Below are 19,758 nucleotides of genomic sequence, written 5' to 3' on the forward strand. Positions count from 1 at the left end.
CACGTTTAATATAAATGTTTATTTGTTCAGATTGTGATGTATGCAAATCTATTATCTGGCATAAACATATATCAGTTTCTGTACTGCAGGTTTTGATCCGTAATGTTGCTGATATAGTGAGCATTTGCACTAATTAACAAAATAAGTCAACACACTATTTTCATTTCAGATGGATAGAAAACATAACGCCATGTGCATCTCTCCAATTTAACTGAGATCTTTGTTCAGATTACTTTCCCCTGCACTTTATATACTGATAAATACTACAAAATCATTTGATACAAATCAGACATAAAATGATCTTCTGTTAACATTTTCTTCCACAGAAAGCCTCCATACTGCTGTTGTGTAGAGGCACCATGTGTTCTTGTTTTAACTGTATTCTGATGTTTCCTTACTTTTCTTTGTTCCTTTAGCTTAAGTTAGTTTCTCCTTTTTAATCAGCATTTTAATTCATTGCTATCAGAACCACACCAAATGCATTCAGTCATCTTGAGCCCAAGACGCGCTACAGTAAAAGTGCTCTGACTGGGGCCTCTACATAGACATGCAAAGATACGGATACAGAGACACTTGTTTTTTGTCTTTAAAGGTTGAGAGCCACAGAGTCAAAGGGCGCTAGCGCTAGCGGCTGGCTAATGTTGAGACTGCTACTGCCTGTGTCTGCTATCGCTCTCCTCCAACACCACACACCTTCACACACCTTCTCACACACCCTCTTACAATACATCTCTCTACATCACCCTCAGCATTGCACTGCTTCTGGCTTTCCCTGTGGTGAACTGAACCGTACCACTCATGTCCTGAGCTGGTCTTCGTGAATGTGAGGTTGTAGACCGTCCCCTTGCTCTCCAGACGGACTTCGGCTCCCGGCTGCAGTGTCTCCCCATTCAGGGTCCAGACAGGGGGTTTGATGAGGGGCACAGACACCTCGCACCGGAAGCGTGCCGGATCCGGAGAGCTCACCTCCACGTCTTCTAGCTCCTTCACCAAGATGATGGACTGGGCTGGACATGGTAAGTGCTCTATTACTCTCAGCTCCTTAACAGGGCTGCAGTTCAACGCTTTTCAATCTAGTCCTACGCCACTCCAGATTCAGTACAGGTCTTTGTTTCATTTTAGTATTTAAAGACTGCAGAGCCGCCGCATGGGCCGAGCAGGTCCGGAACAAAAACCTGATCTGGTCAGCTATCCCCAAGGACTAGACTGAGTGTGTCTGCTGTAGAATCCTATACTCTGTATACCCCAAGCTTCATAACCCAATCCTTCATAGTCCAATTTACTGTATTGTGACATATTTATCACAAGAATATGGTATTAATTAGTTATGGTACTAATGTCAATCTGATTCAAACATGGCGCTATATATTGGTTAGTTTGTCAAGGCGTGCGCTCTCTGCAGCACAAATGCACCCACCTTCCACCATCAGCTTGGCCGTGGACAGGTGCTCGCCCACCTCGATACTGTAGGCTCCCTCGTCCTCTATCGCCACCTGGTGGATGACCAGCTTGTGGCAGCAGTCCTCGCTGATGAAGTCCATGCGCTCGGAGGGCTCAAGCTCCTCGTCGCCCTTGTACCAGCGGACGGCGCAGCGTGGTGAGGATGTGGTGCACTCCAGGATGAGCCGGTGCTTCTCCAGGGCCGTGCGGTCTCTCAGCCCCCGTACGATACTCACGGGCAACTCTGTCCAGACAGGTGCAAATAAACAGTTTGTGTTCCTTTGACATGGACTTGAGTACTCCACATTCATTACCGGATGTTACAGCCTCATGTTTACAGTGGTTAATTTTTAAAATTAAAAAACATTACAAAATAAATCTCACGCATAGTACCTTGGACACTAAGATAGGCAGCCGATTCGACTTGTTTGGAGACAAATTTGATCTCCCCAGCATCCTCTGTCCTTACGTTACATATCAGGAGGAAGTGCTTTGTGCCTGTTAACCAGAGGAAACCGTTTCCGGTGACATACGTCAGCTTCCTGCGTGCGTTCAGAGTTCAGTGCACGTCTCCATGTGCACCGACAGGTGTCATGGCCTCACCTTCCGTGCGAATCTTCACGGTGTCGCTGGGCCGGATTCTGTGACCGTCCTTGTACCAGTCTCCAGGCACGTCCTCCAGAGACACTTCACACATGAACACGGCATTCTGGTCCTCCTTAATGTACAGGTCCTCCAGCTCGGTGACCACCTCCAGCTCCCGCTCTGAAACCCAAGACACAGACGCCATCTGCTGGACGGCTGCATGGTAACACCCTAACCCTAGCCTTAATCCTAACTTATCTCTAGCTTTATCTCCCTCTCTGTGTCTGTGCACAAAAACTCTAAAATACTGAAAATATATCAGAACAACATCTATTTCAATTTTGGTAAATTTCAATGATGTGTTGCAATTTCATTTTCATATGAATAAGAAATCATGTTATAACATAAGCTATAAAAACACATTCAAAGACACTTGAAATGGGTGAGCGATGTCCCACAGACGAGATAAAATATACAGCAGTGTGTTGTTGATATTCAGATGATATCTCTAACAGGTGGAGCTTAATCTGTGGTTGGGAGGTTGCTGGTTTGAGCCCCACCTCGGCCGGGTTGCCGCTGTTGGGCCCCTGAGCAGGGGCCTTTACCCTCGGTTGCTCCTGTCTAGGTTTGAGTGGCCTGGTAGTATCCTAACCCACACCCGTTGATGACGTTGCAGTCCACAGTGGTATTCTGTACCTCTGTTCTACTGTGTATTGGTTGGTTGGTGATATTCTTAACACTAGAAGATGTCTCAGTAATAATTGTGGTGGACCTTTTTGTCTTTTGTCCTTTTTAAAAAATTTTTTTTTTTAACATTTTGTAAATGTCTAATGTCTAACACGTGCTTTAAGAACCTATAGATATGTGGCTGTTTGGAGTTTTTGTGCTGAAGCCTGTACCGTAGATCTCGACTTTGCAGAAGGTCTGCAGGTCTCCAATGTCACAGGTGTAGAGGCCAGAGTCGCCCATGGTGCTCTGGGCGATCTGTAGACAACGCCTGCGGCCTATGCTGAAGACCCTGGAGCCCTTATCTGCCTTGACCTCTGACCCGTTCTACCATAAGAGAAACCATGAACACAGAGCCAGAGAGCAGACATTCAGATGACACGCATTGGTGGATGTCAGGGTGGGACAAGGGGACAGTCTGGACCTGCAGTACCTTCAACCATCTGACATTCACGTTTGGCCTGGACAGCTCGCACTCCAGGGTGATGGGCGAGCCCTCCTCGAGCCTGACGTCACACAGCTTCTTCAGGATTGCCACGGGAGTCTCTGCATTATGACAGGCAAAACCCCCATTTCTAAACACCCAAGTCAAATTCAACTCAACAGTGATGTTTACTGAAGATCTTATTATTGGGGATGATGCATTCTGATTTAAACACCATCTCCAGTCACGAGAACTGAAGAGCACTTTACGACACCAGAGAGCCAGAACATTACAGTCTGGGTTCCACTGAGGTTTTGGTTCAGTATCACATCCAGCATTCAGACTGCCACTGCCAGTCTGGAGCAGCACTATGGTGAGATAAACATGTCAGGCTATTGTTATGCGCTACACCACATGACTCATCCATGCACTACTGGGTGAGTTCACCCCGAGCTCATGCCCTAGTGCCTTTAATGGCAAGACCCCGTGTGACTCATGGAGAGGTTCAGAAACTAGAACCCAGAGAGCATCTCTGACGCTTCCCTTGATGAGGTTACTATTGTCATGTGTGTGATAATGAGAAGAGCGCCGCTTGTTTTCAGTTGAATAAGTGTCCTCTCACGTCATGAACCATATATAGCAGCATCAAAAGACCTGCAGCACCACTGAACGCTACCGGGGTGTCGGCACGTCGTGAACACCCCACCTTTCACTAGCAGCTGGGCGGAGGTCCTGACCCCCTCGGCGGAGAAGGTGATGGTGCTGGAATCCTCCAGGGTCAGGTTGGTGAGCGTGAGGCTGTGCACGCGTCCGTTGGCACTGACCCGAAAGCTGTTGCTGGGTTTGACCCTCAGGCCGTCCTTCTGCCAAACACCTTTTACGTCTGCGTGAGATAACTCCACCTCAAGTGAGGCTGTCTCCCTCTCGAACGTCTCAATGTCTGTCAGCCCCTTCCATATGGTGATCTTCCTGGCTATAAAGATTAACAGGATTCTTTCACTAACTGGATCATTCATGCTGCCATTAAAACAGCAACAACAACAACACAAACTATTTCAAACACACATAGGGAACACTCGTCATGAGAACAGGTCACAGTTACTTTTGATAAAATTCAAATCTTGGCGTGGCCTGATATGAGGACATTCCAGGAACACAGTGCATGTTGGGCAGGGACAACCACACTGACCCTTTATGGAATGCCATCCCAGTGTTAAGACTGGGAATGCCATCCCCATGTTTCAACAGTCTTCCCTCACACAGACCCTGTTTATCCAGCCAGTAGGCTGAGTTTATTTTTGTAGGTGCGAGTATTGTCCCACATACCAGCAGCAGAGGTCAGGACAGGGGAAGTACTGTGGTGTGCTGGGGATGTGCTGGGGATGTACTGGGTTGTACTGAGTGCATACTGGAGATGTATCAGGGTGTACTGAGAGTGTACTGGGGCTGTACTGGTGTTTAATGGGGCTGTAATGAATCTTGTTTTCGGGGTTTCCATGTAGCACAGAGCAAAGTTTCTACTCAGTGCAGCCTTGAATGGAAAACCAAATCCAGCCTGATTCTGAAGATATTCTAAAATGTGTATTTTTACCAACATGTGAATCAAAGCAGTATACAGTACATCAGCTAAATAAACTCTCCAATATACACATTTACTCCATAACCTTAATCTGTTATTTAGTATGTTTTTGATCCTTAAAATAATTTGAACTAATTATCTCCACATGTTTGTGAAGCAACTAAACCTTAATGTCTGGTTACTATTTGGAAATGTGACCCGGTCCCTTAGTCATTCATCAAAACACTAAAGCTATTTATAGTCGCATATAGCAAAAAAAAAACCCAGAAATAGATACTCCTCAGACTCATCATGAAATATATATAGAAATATAAATATATAGAGAGAGTGCAAACAGGCAGAGGTAATGATATTTCTACCCAACCCAGTGTCATGGATGTTATCGTGTACTAGTGCCTTCTGAGTTCCACTTACGCTCCACATTGAGTTTGACCTGCGTGCGGTCGTGGAGGGTCTCGCAGCGGTAGGTGCCGCGGTCGGACATGCTGAGGCCTGTGATCCTGAGGATCCTGGAGCGACCGCTCTGGGAGAGTGAGTGGCGCGGGCCAGGCTGGATGACCACACCCTGACGCATCCACTGCACCTCCCCGGACTCCAGGCTCACCTCCGTCTCCAGCGTCGCCTCGCCAAACTCCTCCGCCATCACCACCTCCATCTTCTTGGTGAACAGCACCTGAGCCTCTGGACATAGGTGATGGGTGTAGCGTACGTTGACAAGAAAAAAACCAAAACAAATAAACGCAGCGCTACACAGCACCTGTGCTAGGTGGGTGGCAATATTGCCCCCTTGTGGAGAATTTGCATCTGAAAATGATGTAACTTTGATCCAATGTAATTGTAATTAGTTTAGTACTACATACTATGTACTGGAGAACCCCTGACTGTATACATCACGTACTGGAGAACCCCTGACTGCATGCATCACACTCATGGTGTTCCCTCACCCTGCACCCGGAGGCTGGCCTTAGACGTCAGCCCTTCTGCCTCTGCTGTGATGCGGGAGGCATCGAGCATCTGCACGTTATGGATGAGCAGCGTGTGACACAGGCCATTCTGCTCAATCGTGAAACGCCCGCTGGATTGGATCATCTCGTCGTCCATGAACCAGAGCATCTGCACGTCGTCCGGGGACACCACGCACTTAAAGGCAGCGTCCTCCCCCTCCATCACAGTGGTGTTGTGGAGCTCCGTGAGGAACTCCACCACGCGGGGCACTGCAGGGCAACAGCAGAGGCTCCTTCAGGATCTTAATGAAGTTAATAAAGATGACTAGGAAGTCTGTGGGTCTTCCAATTAGAATCAATATTCCATTAGAATAAAGATCCAATTAGAATTGAGATTCCATTAGAATCAGTCACATGACTGTCTCCTGGCCCACTCACTCTCCACCCTGATTCTGGCACTGGTGCAGTCGTCCCGCGTCTCGCAGGTGTATTCTCCAGCATCCTCCTTGCTGAGGCGGTGGATGGTGAGGCTCCGCTCCATCCCGTCGGCGCGGATGGAGAAGCGGCGGCTGGGCATGACCTCTGTGCCGTCCTTCAGCCACTGCACGTCGGCTTTGGGTTTGTTCACCTCGCAGCGCAGGGTCACCATGCCGTCCTTGTGAGCCACGCTGTCGAACAGCGGCTTCAGAAACTTAATACGCATCTCTGCAAGGGGCACACACAGCTTTCTGTGTGACTTCATAAATGGTGCATTACAGTAGAAAAGAAAGTTAATTAAATTGTAAGAACCTGCTGAGTGGAGGATACACACTCTTTTAACTACTGACCTTTCACAAACATGTCTGAAGTTAACACCGTTTATGAGACTCATTTTAAAAATGCATTCAGCTGTTCATAATTTCCTTTGTTCTGGAAGTGTAACACCGAGCCGTGTGTGCTCTCAGCAGGGCGAGGCTCCCAACCTTTGACCAGCAGGCTGAAGTGGAGCTCGTCCGTGTTGGCGTCGCAGGTGTACTCGCCGCTGTCCAGCCTCTTCAGGGGGCTGATCGTGAGTGTGCGCGTCAGGCCCTGAGCTGTCGCATGGAAGCGTTCCCCATCCACAGGCGTCCAGTCTTTCAGCCAACGCACCGGGGCGTTGGGCCTGGACACTGTGGCCGTCAGGGTGATGCTTTCTGCCTCGTAGCCCGTCAGCTGGACTGGCTCTTCCTTGTTAAGAAACTCCACAGGGGGCTCTGGAGGAAGCAGAGATGCTACTGAAGTGTTTACAAAAGCTTAAGAAACAACGCTCACACACCTTCGTCTAACAGCTGACTACACTTTAACCACACTCTTTATATGCAGCTCTGAGGTCGTTATTCAACCACACTCCTTTCAGGGTTTCCTGCCCTGTCCTCACACATAGAATTCGAGTAAACCTTGTCAAAGCTATTTTTGCTATATTCATGAACTCTATCATAATTAAAATGGTTTTGCTGAACGCCATGGAGCCAAGATGCCAATGTTCTTAAAAAGGATTTGAGGCAAAATATTTTTATACCTTGTACTTTGACGGAGGACACCATTTTGTCATCGACTGCGTCACACGTGTATGTGCCTGAGTCGGAGGGCTGGACATTTGACACGATGAGTTTACGTAGTGTGCCGTAGCTCTCGATGTGCATGCGCGAGTCAGACAGCAGAGCAGTCTCGTTGAAAAGCCACTGCACTGGCGCGTTTTCTCGTGACACCTCGCATGCCAGGATAAGGTCGTCACCTGCTAACATTTCCTGGTAGTCGGACTGGCCTGAATTTCCCAGAATCTTCACAGGTGGCTCTATGGGACAAAAATACACCAAGCATCATTCAGGTATTCAGAAACGGCATTATCAAGAGGAGCAGCTGCACGTGTTTAGAAGCGTATAGCTTCATACCTTGCACAGTGACCTGAAATGAAATGCTGTCATCCTTTGCATCGAGGAAATATTTCCCAGAGTCCTCCGGCTCTGCACAGAGGATCACCAGGGATCTGAAAGCCCCCTCTTCCTCAAAACAGAAGCGATCATTTTCCTCAATGTGGTCTCCATCTTTGTACCACCTGACTGCCCCATTGGGCCTGGACAGCTCACATTCTAACACAATGTCGTCGGACAGCAAAGCCTTGAGCTCTGTCTTAATCTCATGCTTGTTCAGGATCATCAGTGGAGCCTCTGAACCAACAAGAAAAGGTCCGTTAGAAGTGAACGGCTCCTTCGCCAGTGCGAATGTCACAGGGTGTATGCAGCATTGGGCCATACCGCTGATTCTCACGTGGAAGTCCACGGCGTCGTCCATTGCATTGCAGGTGTACAGACCGGAGTCTGCAGGCGTTGGGGACCAGAGAGTCAGTTTTCGGACAAGGCCTTCCACGGTGACAGTGACATCACTGTCCTCCTCCACCTTTACTCCATCCTTCATCCAGCACACCTCCGCGTTCTCACGAGAAACCTGCAGCTCCAGGAACAGCGGGTCTCCGGCAAAACTCTGTATGACACTGCCTGTCTTCTTAGAGCATGACAGTTTTACAGGAGGCTCTGTGGGTAAGAAACAGAAAGGATTGCTTTTAAGTTTTACACGCATCTTCCTGAATTTAAAAAAAAAAAGAAGTTGTATTTTACTGGTGAACCAGCCCAGGTGTCAAAGGTCATGACCGATATCAACAGAATAAGTTGACTGAGATGAACAGGGAGCTCAGTGATTTTGCTAAGACTATAAAAAATAAATACTGCTGGTCTTGGTCTCTGTCAGAGTGCGTGTGCATGGATACCTTCTATTTTCACCCAGAAGGTCACGGCGTCGTCGCGGGTTTCGCACACGTACTCGGCGGAGTCGTCTATGGTAGTGCTGGGTATGATCAGCCTGCGATGAGGCCCATCTTCCTCTAGGAGGAGCCTGTCACTCTCCTCCACTTCCACACCATCGCAGTACCAGCAGACCTGAGCCTCTGCCTCTGAGATCTGGCAGCTGAGAACCAGAGTCTCTGAGCTGAGCAGGCTCACCTTCACCTCTGGCTGGCTCGGGAGCACGAAGCGCACCGGGGCCTCTGGTTGGTCAGGATGTGTTCGGGACGTGTTCAGAGACAGACAGGACATGTTCACAGAGTAGCCACTATGAGATAACCAAGCCATAGGGAGACTACGTCTGGGGTTTATTCAAATTAATGTTGCTCTTTTGTGCAGACAGTGCACTTATGAAAATAGTCTGTCCCATGAATACCATTCCAATTCTACTACATGGCCAAGCTATTTCACCAGAATTTCTCCCCTTATGATGTAACATGTGTAAAACTGTGTTGAGAAGCAGAGCAGACTGCAGGCCTGGGACAAGAAAACTGACAGTAGAGCGTACAGGTCTGGGACAGAAGACTGACAGTCGAGCGTGCAGGTCTGGGACAGAAGACTGACAGTCGAGCGTGCAGGTCTGGGACAGAAGACTAACAGTCGAGCTTAGAGGTCTGGGACAGAAGACTGACAGTCGAGCGTACAGGTTTGGGACAGTTGGGCATGCAGTTCTGGGACAAAAGGCTGACAGTCGAGCAGGTCTGGGACAGAAGATGCCAGTGGAGTATGCAGGTCTGGGACAGTGGAGCGTGCAGGTCTGGGACAGTGGAGCGTGCAGGTCTGGGACAGTGGAGCGTGCAGGTCTGGAACAGTGGAGCGTGCAGGTCTTGGACATTGGAGCGTGCAGGTCTTGGACATTGGAGCGTGCAGGTCTGGGACAGTGGAGCGTGCAGGTCTGGGACAGTGGAGCGTGCAGGTCTGGGATAGTAGAGTGTGCAGGTCTTATACAGTGGAGCACTGAATATTAGGATGATGCTCAGCCCATTCTCAGCTAGGACTGAAGAGCCAATGTGGATGGTTTTTGAGCAACATTTCATAACATTTCTGTCCTCTTTTAATGGAAAATATGCTGAATGTTAAATTAAACATTGTAGTATCATACAAATATTTTAAATATTTTACAGTTTGTTTCCTTAAGCCATCATTTTTAAACTGGTGGAAAAAACTGCAAAACGTACTATACTACTACATGCTATAATATATAATAAATATATAAAGTATATAAACAATTTAAAATGACTATTTAAATGAAACTCGTTATGTTGGCTAGGTTCTGCTGAACGGTAGGTTCATTTGTCCTGACTGCAGCGGTGTTCACCTGTGACACACAGCTGGAAGATAACGGAGTCGCCGCCTGTGTCACACATGTACTCCCCCGTGTCCCACACAGAGGCGCACGGGATGCTAAGCCTCCGGTATGGGCCCTCAGTGCTCAGACGGACGTTCTGGCTCTCCTGGACCTTCAGGCCATCCTTAAACCAGGTTGCTTCTCCGTTTGTGCGAGAGAGCTCACAGCTCAGCACGATCTTCTCAGAGACGTAGTGGTCCAAACGGACGTCGTCTTTCGGGTCCACGATCGTCACTGGCGGTTCTGTTTGAAGTTTAGAATATGTGGCATTTGGACAAGAAAAAAACATCCAGAAACAAAACTGAATCTTGAACTTTGCAACCTTTATCAGAAGCTCGCTTATAAAACTCTGATGCCATATGAGATTCTATAGATCTCAATTCCATCTAGATCTCAATTCCAGCTTGCTTGTATGAATCTAGATCATCAACCCTCAGGATCTAGCCCACAAACGCACGTAAGCATGACACCTCTCATGCCCGTAGGCACACCTTTGATATAGACAGTGTAGGACATGGTGTGATCTCCCGCCTGGCACGTGTAAGTTCCCGCATCTGCCAGCTCCGCTGAGCGGAGGATGAGCCTGTGCATGGTTCCCTCCGCCTGGATGGTGATGTTGTCCCCGGGGAGCACCTCCAGGCCATCCTTCAGCCAGCGGGTATCGACGTCTGGCTGGGACAGCTCACAGTGCAACACCACAGGGTCCAGCTCTGTGGTGATCTTGTGCCTCTCGTCTTCTGGGATGTCCTTAAATGACACCGGGGGACCTGGGAGAGTAAGGAACACAGGTCATCATGTCACCATCTGTGTGTAAAGCTGTCGACTACGTAGTTGTAAAGATGACGAGAGGGATTTAGTTTCTGTGCCAGCCATGCCGATAGACTGTGGGTGGGTTACTCAGGGTTTACAGCATGGAGAAAAGGTGGTTAGGTGGATGGAGGGGGAAAAAAAGGGGAAAAAAGAGAAAAACAGAGAGAAAAGGTTTTAATGGATGAATCAGAAAGAGGTACCACCCACTGTGAGTTCTGTAATTCAAAATGATTCAACATAACATTCCGTGTGCACACTTGCTTTAACAAGAATGACTGGGATAGACCGCAGAGGATTCAGGAAGGGAATTAAAGGGTTAAAGGCTTGTCACCTGTAACGTCCACCTGAAACACAGCCACATCATCTGCAGACTGACAGGTGTATGAGCCAGAGTGAAGGAAACCAGCTTCATCGATCACTAGTGTCCTCACATTGCCTTTTGCCTGGATGTCTGTCCCACTGTGGGGATAGATGGGTTCCCCATCCTTGAACCAGCAAACATCCGCCTGCGGGTCTGATACCTCGCAGTGGAGGACTATGGGATGGCCGATGTCCACGGACCTGGTCCACTCTGACTCTGTCAGACTCTCAAACATGGCCCGTGGGGCTGAGGAAGGTTGGTTAGTCAGTGGAGCGCTGCACTTACTGACATCACAGCAGCTCTTACTGACATCAGAGGAGCATTATCTGACATCACAGCAGCTCTTAATGACATCACTGCAGCTCATATCATATTCAAACTGAGAATATAAATTAGATTTACCTTTAACATCCACATTAAAAGTGATGACATCATCATTTGATTGGCAGGTGTACACTCCAGAGTGGGAATACTCTGATGACTGGATGACGATTCTCCTCATATTGCCATCCGATTGGATATTCAAGCCGTCCTCTTGGAGAAGCTCCCTCCCATCTTTGAACCAGCGCACAGCACTAACAGGGTGCGAGACCTCGCAGTACAGCACAATGGGGCTTCCTGCTTCAACACGTTTGTTGCTGTCCGCCTCTGGCAGAGGGACGAACTTCACCGCAGCAGCTAAAAAAAAAAACAACAACCCACAACCGTCATTATTCCTTTGATCACGAGGTTTGCACATAGACTCAGGATGAACCGAAACCAGTAGGACTAAAATTTCTTGATCCTGAGGACATCACCTGTCCTTCTTGCCAACCATCATTGGACAATCAGAGAGTTTTTATTACATAAATGTGTGACAGAGAAGCACTTGGGCTGCAGCAGGATTCTGTATTTGGGAAGCAGGCTTACAGTCCCTGGCTGTGACTGTGTATATGATGTAGTCACAATAACTTACAAACTCTCTCTAAATACAGTGCTCTGTTGTTTTTGTTAGTAACATTTCTGTGTAAACATTAAATTATGGGGTGTCTCTGTGTGTGTAAAATGTATTACATCAGCGTTTTTGTTAATAGTGTTATTACTAGATATCGCGCAAGCAGAACAGCTCCTTTTAGTCATGCGGAAGTGAGTACAGAAGTGTATGTGCTTTTTGGTTGTAGAATATATATATTTATTTTACAATAAGAACAAAACATGTTTTTTAATGAGCAGGATTCAAACCAAACATCTCTTATCCACCACAGTGACTTGTCTAATTCACCCTTGCGCTACCAGCTCAGTAACAGATATATGAGGTACATTTGAGGGTTGTGTATGATACGAACTTTAAAGATAAACTTGCCTCTCGTTACAGATGTCTGGTTCATTATTGTCAGATTGTACGTAATTTCTGTGGATGTGGGGGTCATTACCAAGATGACAGGCAGTAATGGGTTCAGAGCTGGGAAAGAGGGTTATTGCGCGCTTGGTTTGCCTTACAAACATGTCCGTAGCTTTCGTCATTCCAGGAACTGAAAGTGCGGTAGGATCCAACTCAGCCTCTCTGTACCTTGCACGTGCAGGGTTGCGGAGTCGCGGACCCCTGTGGCGATGAAGGTGATCTCGGCTCCATTGTACACACGCGGGATGCTTCGGATCCGCAGGGCGTGGAGGTTCTGGGACTGGCTGAGGTCGAAATGCTCGCCTTGCTGCAGCTGAGTGCTGTTAAGGAACCAGGTTCCCACCATGGAGGTCGAGAGCTCGATGGAGAACACAGCATCCTCACCCTCCGTTACCACAGTGTTCTTCATTGGGGTTTTGATCTTTGGACCTGGGACTGCGGGTATCCAGACATCTGAGTAATTCTACTGAAAACTACTGAACAACTACTGAACTACTGAAAAACAACACTTCAGACTGACATCATTCTCAGACTACATTGGCTTATAAAAGGCACTCTGCAAAGTCTCGGACTCTGGTATCTCCTGCCTCTGTGAAACACAGTGCAGCTAATCACAGACATCAGAAGGGATCAGGGATCAGCCCCTTACCCAGATGCACTGCTCCAGGGAACTCCACGTGCCCACTTCGGCCATATTTGTTCATGCAGCAGACCCGAAAGCGGTAGTCACCCTCGCACGGCACACCGTCGCCCAGGATCTCGGCAGAGGTGCCAGTCTCAATGGTGAGGCAGCGTTGCCAATCCTGCGATCCGGCTTCCTGCCGCTCCAGGACGTACACCGACTTGCTGGAGCTCTGCAGGTTGGGGGAGGGTGACCACGACAGAATGGCGCTGTTTGGGCTGTCCGTCCTTATCTGGACCCCCACAGGACAGATGGGGGGGCAGTGTTTGATTGCTGGATGGAAAATAACCGATGATCACATAAAATGTGTGCGTTTGCTTTTTACAAATGCCAAACTCAAATGTTGTCGAAAGGAATAGAAATATATGAAATCAATAACAAACCTTAATTTTTATAACCTTGGAACATTTATAATCTCGAAAATATGTCTCAAAATGAGTTCGCTGTATGCCATGAATTCAGTTCAGTTGCTTTTTCTGGGGCTTATAGTTTATATGGTAGGTAGTAGCCATTTATTTTTCTCAGAATATCATTGATATCGGACTACACTTTCATAGTAGTAATGCACATTAGGAGAGTTCACAGACAGATATGTGATCCTTAAAGAAAAGGATATATTGGTCTACTGTCCAGTTTAACTTACTGAAGCAAAGTGGTGTCACTCAGTGACCATTGTTAGGGATTTCACCAACCCTCCCACACTTGACAGTTTGTGGTGAAACATTATTTTAAAATGTAATGAAAGGAACATTGATGAACATAACAGAGTAAAAGTACATTTCTGACATTGCAAATATACTCGAGTAAGTATGAAGCACACTCTTTAAAAACAAATCTTAAATTTGTAAATGTTTTAACATTGCTTTATGTAGGTTTTAATGTGGTCTCTTGCCTTTGACACGCAGCTTGGAGCTTGTCTTCGATCTGCCTGCGATGAAAGTGATTGTGCCGGAGTCTTGGTAAGAGCTGTTGACGAAGACCAGGATGTGGGTTTTCCCAAAGGACTTGATGATGGTCTGGTGCGTCTCTCGCAGTTGCAGGCCGTCTTTGAACCAGAACACCTCCATCTCCTCCTCCTCGACCTCCACACAGAAAGCAGCATTCTCACCTTCTAGCACCTCCAGCCTACGAGGAAGCTTCTTCACGATTGTACCTGGAAGGTTAGATTATCCACATCACTAGCCATTTAGTGCTTAATGAAGTCACTTACATAACCAAAACCAAAAGGGTGACTGGCATCATCAGTATTCTCACTGGAACAATAAACACAATTTTTATGTGACAATTTTGTGTTGTGCTGTGCTCAGCCTGTTCAGTTGGACTGTGCGTTCTACTCAAGCTTTGGAGAAAGGTACTTTGTTTTACTATATACTTCCACATGGATTTTGCTTAACTTGAACTGATAACTTGAAATTAAAATGTGAAAATTCCATTTACAACTATCCTACCAAAATTACGAATAACATCGCCAGTAAAATTGAACCTCCACTCACCTTTAACAGCCAGCTCAGCTATGCTCTTCCCGCCGTCGGGCATCTCACACAGGTAGACTCCGTCGTCGTCGATGCCCACATCACGGATGGTGAGCCTTCGCCTTGTGCCCTTCTGATCCATGCCGTATTTGCTGCTGGGGTGCAGCCTGAGGTCCTCCAGGTACCAGGCAATGGGCATGGACTCTTCCGGAACCTCACACTCCAACACAGCGACATCCCGCTCCCTCACCTCCACATCCTGCAAGCCCCGCTTGAACCGCACCATAGGCCCTAGCCGTGAAAAAGATCCAGATCAGAACCCCTCCAGATCAGAACCCCTCCAGATCTGTTCAGGGCTAATGCTGTCTACAGCACAAGACATGTAAGAGGATTTGAGATGTGCTGACTTGTGGCTCAGTTTCACCGACGCCGTCTCGCTGGTATGCTCAGATACTTTGATGGCAATGTGTGACAACGTTTGGCGCTTGTTTGCTGATCACATAGCTTAGCGTATGAGTTAGAGGGCAAATATATGACTCATGAAAGCAGAAGGCTGTAGAGGTTTGTGGCAGCTCCTCAAGAAAGTTCAGTGAACCTGTTTCCAAAATATAGCTACTTTCTTACTACATAGGGAGGAATAGTGAATGGTAGTTTAATTATTGTTAAGTTATTGTATTGTTTCAACATTGCACTAACAGTCTGTTTATGGTATTTTGTATGCTTCATATCCAGTGACATATCTGTGTTATACTGCTTGACTCTACCATTACTACATTACCCAGCAACCTGTTCATCACCCAGCCAACAACTCAGCCAATCATGGACGTTCAATCAGATCGTCATCACCAGAGTTTTGAACTCATCTGTGTGTTCAGAGAGACTGTTGTATATTAGACTGTATCAAGCACTCATTCACTGCAAAGTAATGCCTCTAGTATTTTAAGCATATTGAGTGTTATTTTCTTTGACTAGCTTCCTTTGTACTGTACCCTGACTTTGTCTTTCTCATTGCCGATTTAGCCTGACCCCCTTTTGGATTTACTACCTGGTTTTTGTACTGATCTTCAGGCTTTACACACAGACTTTGACCTCTTTATGATCTGGATTTTCCCTTATGTTGCTCTTTTGATTTTGACCCTGAGTTAGCCTGCTACCACCAAATGGAACATTATAAAGTTCATATTCTTAATCTGTGATCGTCTGATTCTGCTTGGCCCGTCACAATCTGAGAAATACTTGCTTTAATCTCCTAATGTGTGTCTATGTTCAGTTAAGATTCAGTTCTTTTTCAAGTGCACCCTGCAAGACTAATATGGAACAGGTGTGAATGAGTCATTATTGATGATAGCTGTTGTCTAGTTTTCAAAGAGTAATCACACTAGTACCATGACCAGTTAGAGAGCTGAATCAGAGCCTTAACTCCACATTACTGCAACATGACCAGGCACAGTGCAGTTCAGCTGCATTATGTTTAAAGCCAGTGACCTCAGTGCTCATCACTACTACATTTCTGATCATGTAGTCGCTCATGTCACTGTTCTCATAGTCAGTCCTTAATTACTGCGTTGTTTCTGAAACCGGCCCCATGCACTATAAAACAAACTGTTTTAAAGACTTGAAATTAAAGAGAATGGTTCATACCTTTAACAATGAGGTTCACAGCGCTCAGTGTGTTCCCCAGCGCATTGGACGCAGCACAGATGTAGAGCCCTGTGTCTTGTTGCTTGCAGTAAAGCACTTTCAAGGTGTAGTACCCCTCCCTGTCCTCAAACAGTAGGTGGCGCCGTCCGGGCTCCACTGGCTCTCCGTCTTTCTTCCATACTATCTCTGGTTTGGGTTTGCCTGTGACATAGCAGCGGAACTTGGCGTGCTTGCCCTCTGTGATGGTGAACTTCTTGGCTTTGGCCACGTTGAGGTAAGCGTCTTTGGAATGTTTTGCTCTTGGGTGCTTGTCTCTGCTCTGCTGTGGGGACCAGTGACCATTGGTGTAGCCGTATCGGTGGGCGTCGGCCCTGCTCTCCGGCACGGCTTCCACCAGCAGCACAGCCCCGGCCACGGTGTCCCCGTGCTCGTTTGCTGCCCTGCAGGTGTACACGCCTGCGTCAGGGGCCCTCGTCCGGAAGATCTTCAGCTGGAACCAGCCCCCGTCCTGCTGGTCGACGCGGAAGTGCGAGCTCTCGTAGATTTCCTTGAGGTGCTTGCCGTCTTTTTCCCACACCACCTGTGGTAAGGGCTTCCCCCAAAGCTTGCAAGAGAAGGCGGCATCTTCACCTCGATCTACTCTTAGGGAGAGGGGTTTGATGAGGAAGTGAGGCTTGTTGCCATGAGACAGGCTGTCCTCCCTCTCTGGCTGTGGCTGTCGTGCCTGCTTAACATCCTGTAAATTCTGTTCTGGTGGAATCACTTGAACCTCCTGCTCGTCTGTGTGCGGGGGCCGTGTTGGCTGAACTTCTGGACTTTCCTCCTCCACTTTCAAAGTAGCCGCCGCGTATGTTTCCCCGATGCAGTTCTTCGCTCTGCAGATGTACTGTCCCGCGTCTTCCAGAATTACCCCGACGATGGAGAGGGTGTAAACTTTGCCATCCTGGGCAAGGATGTAGCGCCCCCCGGGGATAACAGGTTCGTTCTTTCTCTCCCACACCACATCCGGTTGGGGGTCTCCACTGATCTGACACTTGAGGACTACGTCCGAGCCAATTTTCACCAGAATTGGTCGTGGGTAGGCAAGTACACGAGGGGCCCCACCAAAGACATCCATAGCTGCTGCCCTCCCCTAACCCTCCACACAGTGACACTCTGACAGAGCGCGATCGTCACTCAGGTTAAGCTGTCTCGTCTTCCTTTACTACATACCACTCTGTGGGAAAACACACAGCAATGAACAACATCCAAGTGTGAGCTAACACTGTGGACAAGCAGTGACTCTTTCTTTTCGGTTTCTGTCCCGAACGTGTTTTGAATATGATCAGAAATCCTCAGATGACACAAAGAGAACTCAAGTACATGGAAAGAGAACACACTAAACTGAAAGAAAAAACCTCAGGAACACTTTTTTTAATGACTAACGGTGAATACAAAATATTTACAAACTCCCCTCACTCCTTCCATGCATGAGTGAAGCCCTTGTCCAAAAGCAAGAAATCCCTCCCATGGTCCTCTGACCAGCCATAGCAGCTGGTGCCATACATCATGGGGAAGTATTTAAAATAGGCCGTCCAAATAAAGACGCGGGAGATGAGGGGACCATGTGCTGGATGAGACAATGCATGCACACGCCACCACGCTCCACACCACACACCCACCTCCTCATCCTGACATACGCAGAACAGTGCATCCATCCGTACGCCATGTCTGTCTGCGATAGTGTATTCGGTTTAAATTTCAACATGGCATGGAAATATATTAAGGTCTGATGGACTAATGTCCTTTACATCTAATGAAGCAATGACTGGAGAATGGTCTTAAACGTCGCTGGCAGTTATGACAGTGTTTTATCCTGTACTGTGTCATCTCCTCAGGGCTGTTGTGTGTCATGCCAAAGGAATCTGGCTGGCTTAAAAAAGTCAAATTTATCATAGTCCCAAAAGCTATTTTTGCTTCCTAACAAATGACAAAGTGTATTGAAACATCTTTGCATGTTCTTTATATAAAAGACAATTGAATGCGACTTATGATTCTTTCTGGTATTCCTCAATGTTGTTGAACAAAGGGCGTGAGGACAGGTTAAAAAATAGACTGTAATGGATGATGCAAAACTATTACACATAACTTTGGAATGATGGAATGGTGAATCCCCATTACATTTAATCAATGTCTGAACACATTGTAAAGCCTGTTCCATAAAATGTGTTTTGTTTTGGAAAACAAACCACAGTAAATCAAAACAACAACAACAACAGTGAAAATACCTGCGCTCTTCACAACTTCCTCTGAAGCCTAAGAGGATATTGACCCCAATATCAGCCTCTTTTCTTCAGTCAGGTTGACCTTTCACTCCCGCTGTGGTTCGTAGGTTGTCAGAGATAGTGTTCACACACGTGGACCTGGGCTGGAGCTCCAGTGTTTTGGTCTTCAGTAAGTCCGAGAGGTACGCTCAGTTCACGATGACTTGCTCAGCTGGACGAGTGTGTGTGTGTGTCGGGGCCTCACAGCAACCTCACTCTGTGTGCACACAGGCTCTCCCTGTGGTCCACGTCACCAATGGTGGCTGAGTTACTTTGTCCATAGTCACACCGGGCTTCTGTCGGCCCAATGAACTCCTTCACAGCTGCCCCCTCACTCTCCTAAAATACCCCACCCGGCCCTCACTTCCACCGGGGGAGGGGGGAGATAAGGTCGCACCCTTCTCTCAGTGTGTCATATGCGCTAAACTTAGACAGATGGATGGCTTAAGTGCTTCCTCTGTGGATGAGGGACAGGAAGGTCTGTCACCTCTCAACTGGCAGTGATAAGGCGTGTCAGGAGAGAGCGTTGTCTGTGCTGCCTGTTTATCTTTAGGCACCTAGTGTGCGTCACCCTTGAAATGCCTCGCAGTTCTCTAATATGACACAGTATGAAACTGATTACATTCTTTTGAGGAAAAGGGAGACCTTGACTAGATGGGTGGTTAACAGCTGACGTTCTACAGGCAGAAGAAGTACAGAAAAACCAAGCAAGATTAAACGTTTCTGTTCTTGAGGAGAGAGAGAGAGAGAGAGAGAGAGAGAGAGAGAATGAGAATGAGAATGAATGTGAGAGTGAGAGTGAGGGGACAGAAAGTGCTAACTCTCAAACATATATTTACGACTTCCACATCACAGAATTAGTTTCGCTTGCTTTTTCTGTTCCAGTGAACCCATGCCTGTATCAGAAATGTGTCTGTGGTTTGTGTGAAAGTTAGAATGTTTCTGTTTTTTTGCTGTTTCTTTTTTTCATATATTTTTGTAATATTTCATGTTTTTAAAATTCTTTTAAAATGTCTTGTAATTTATTTTTGTTAAATCTTAATATGCAATATAATATTTTCTTCTTCTTCTTACTTTTTCCTTGGCATAAAAAGTGTGATTACAACCCCACAAATAAACCGCTGTAAATGAGATGAAAAAGAGCGACGAAACCCTTCCAGATCTGTGCCAACTTCCCGGTACCTAGCCGAAGGGCGGACCCAGTTAC

General features: G+C 47.1%; 1 protein-coding gene across 1 annotated transcript; it reads right to left on the reverse strand.

The window, feature by feature from the left end:
• Positions 1-18,895, reverse strand: obsl1a (obscurin like cytoskeletal adaptor 1a). The gene is given in 26 exon segments (XM_027020159.2): positions 1-803; positions 805-1,007; positions 1,418-1,684; positions 1,834-1,938; positions 2,044-2,205; positions 2,925-3,078; positions 3,185-3,297; positions 3,882-4,148; positions 5,169-5,435; positions 5,699-5,968; positions 6,137-6,403; positions 6,661-6,948; positions 7,236-7,511; positions 7,609-7,884; positions 7,972-8,247; positions 8,481-8,756; positions 9,872-10,144; positions 10,393-10,668; positions 11,043-11,318; positions 11,475-11,750; positions 12,622-12,888; positions 13,103-13,408; positions 14,028-14,288; positions 14,629-14,898; positions 16,249-17,464; positions 18,516-18,895. Coding segments are annotated over 25 exon segments (6,858 nt in total). The 5' UTR covers positions 17,366-17,464; positions 18,516-18,895; the 3' UTR covers positions 1-734.
• Between the last annotated feature and the right edge of the window lie 863 nt (positions 18,896-19,758).

This window comes from Electrophorus electricus, chromosome 1, assembly GCF_013358815.1.
Source record: "Electrophorus electricus isolate fEleEle1 chromosome 1, fEleEle1.pri, whole genome shotgun sequence".
Classification (NCBI taxonomy): Eukaryota; Metazoa; Chordata; class Actinopteri; order Gymnotiformes; family Gymnotidae; genus Electrophorus; species Electrophorus electricus.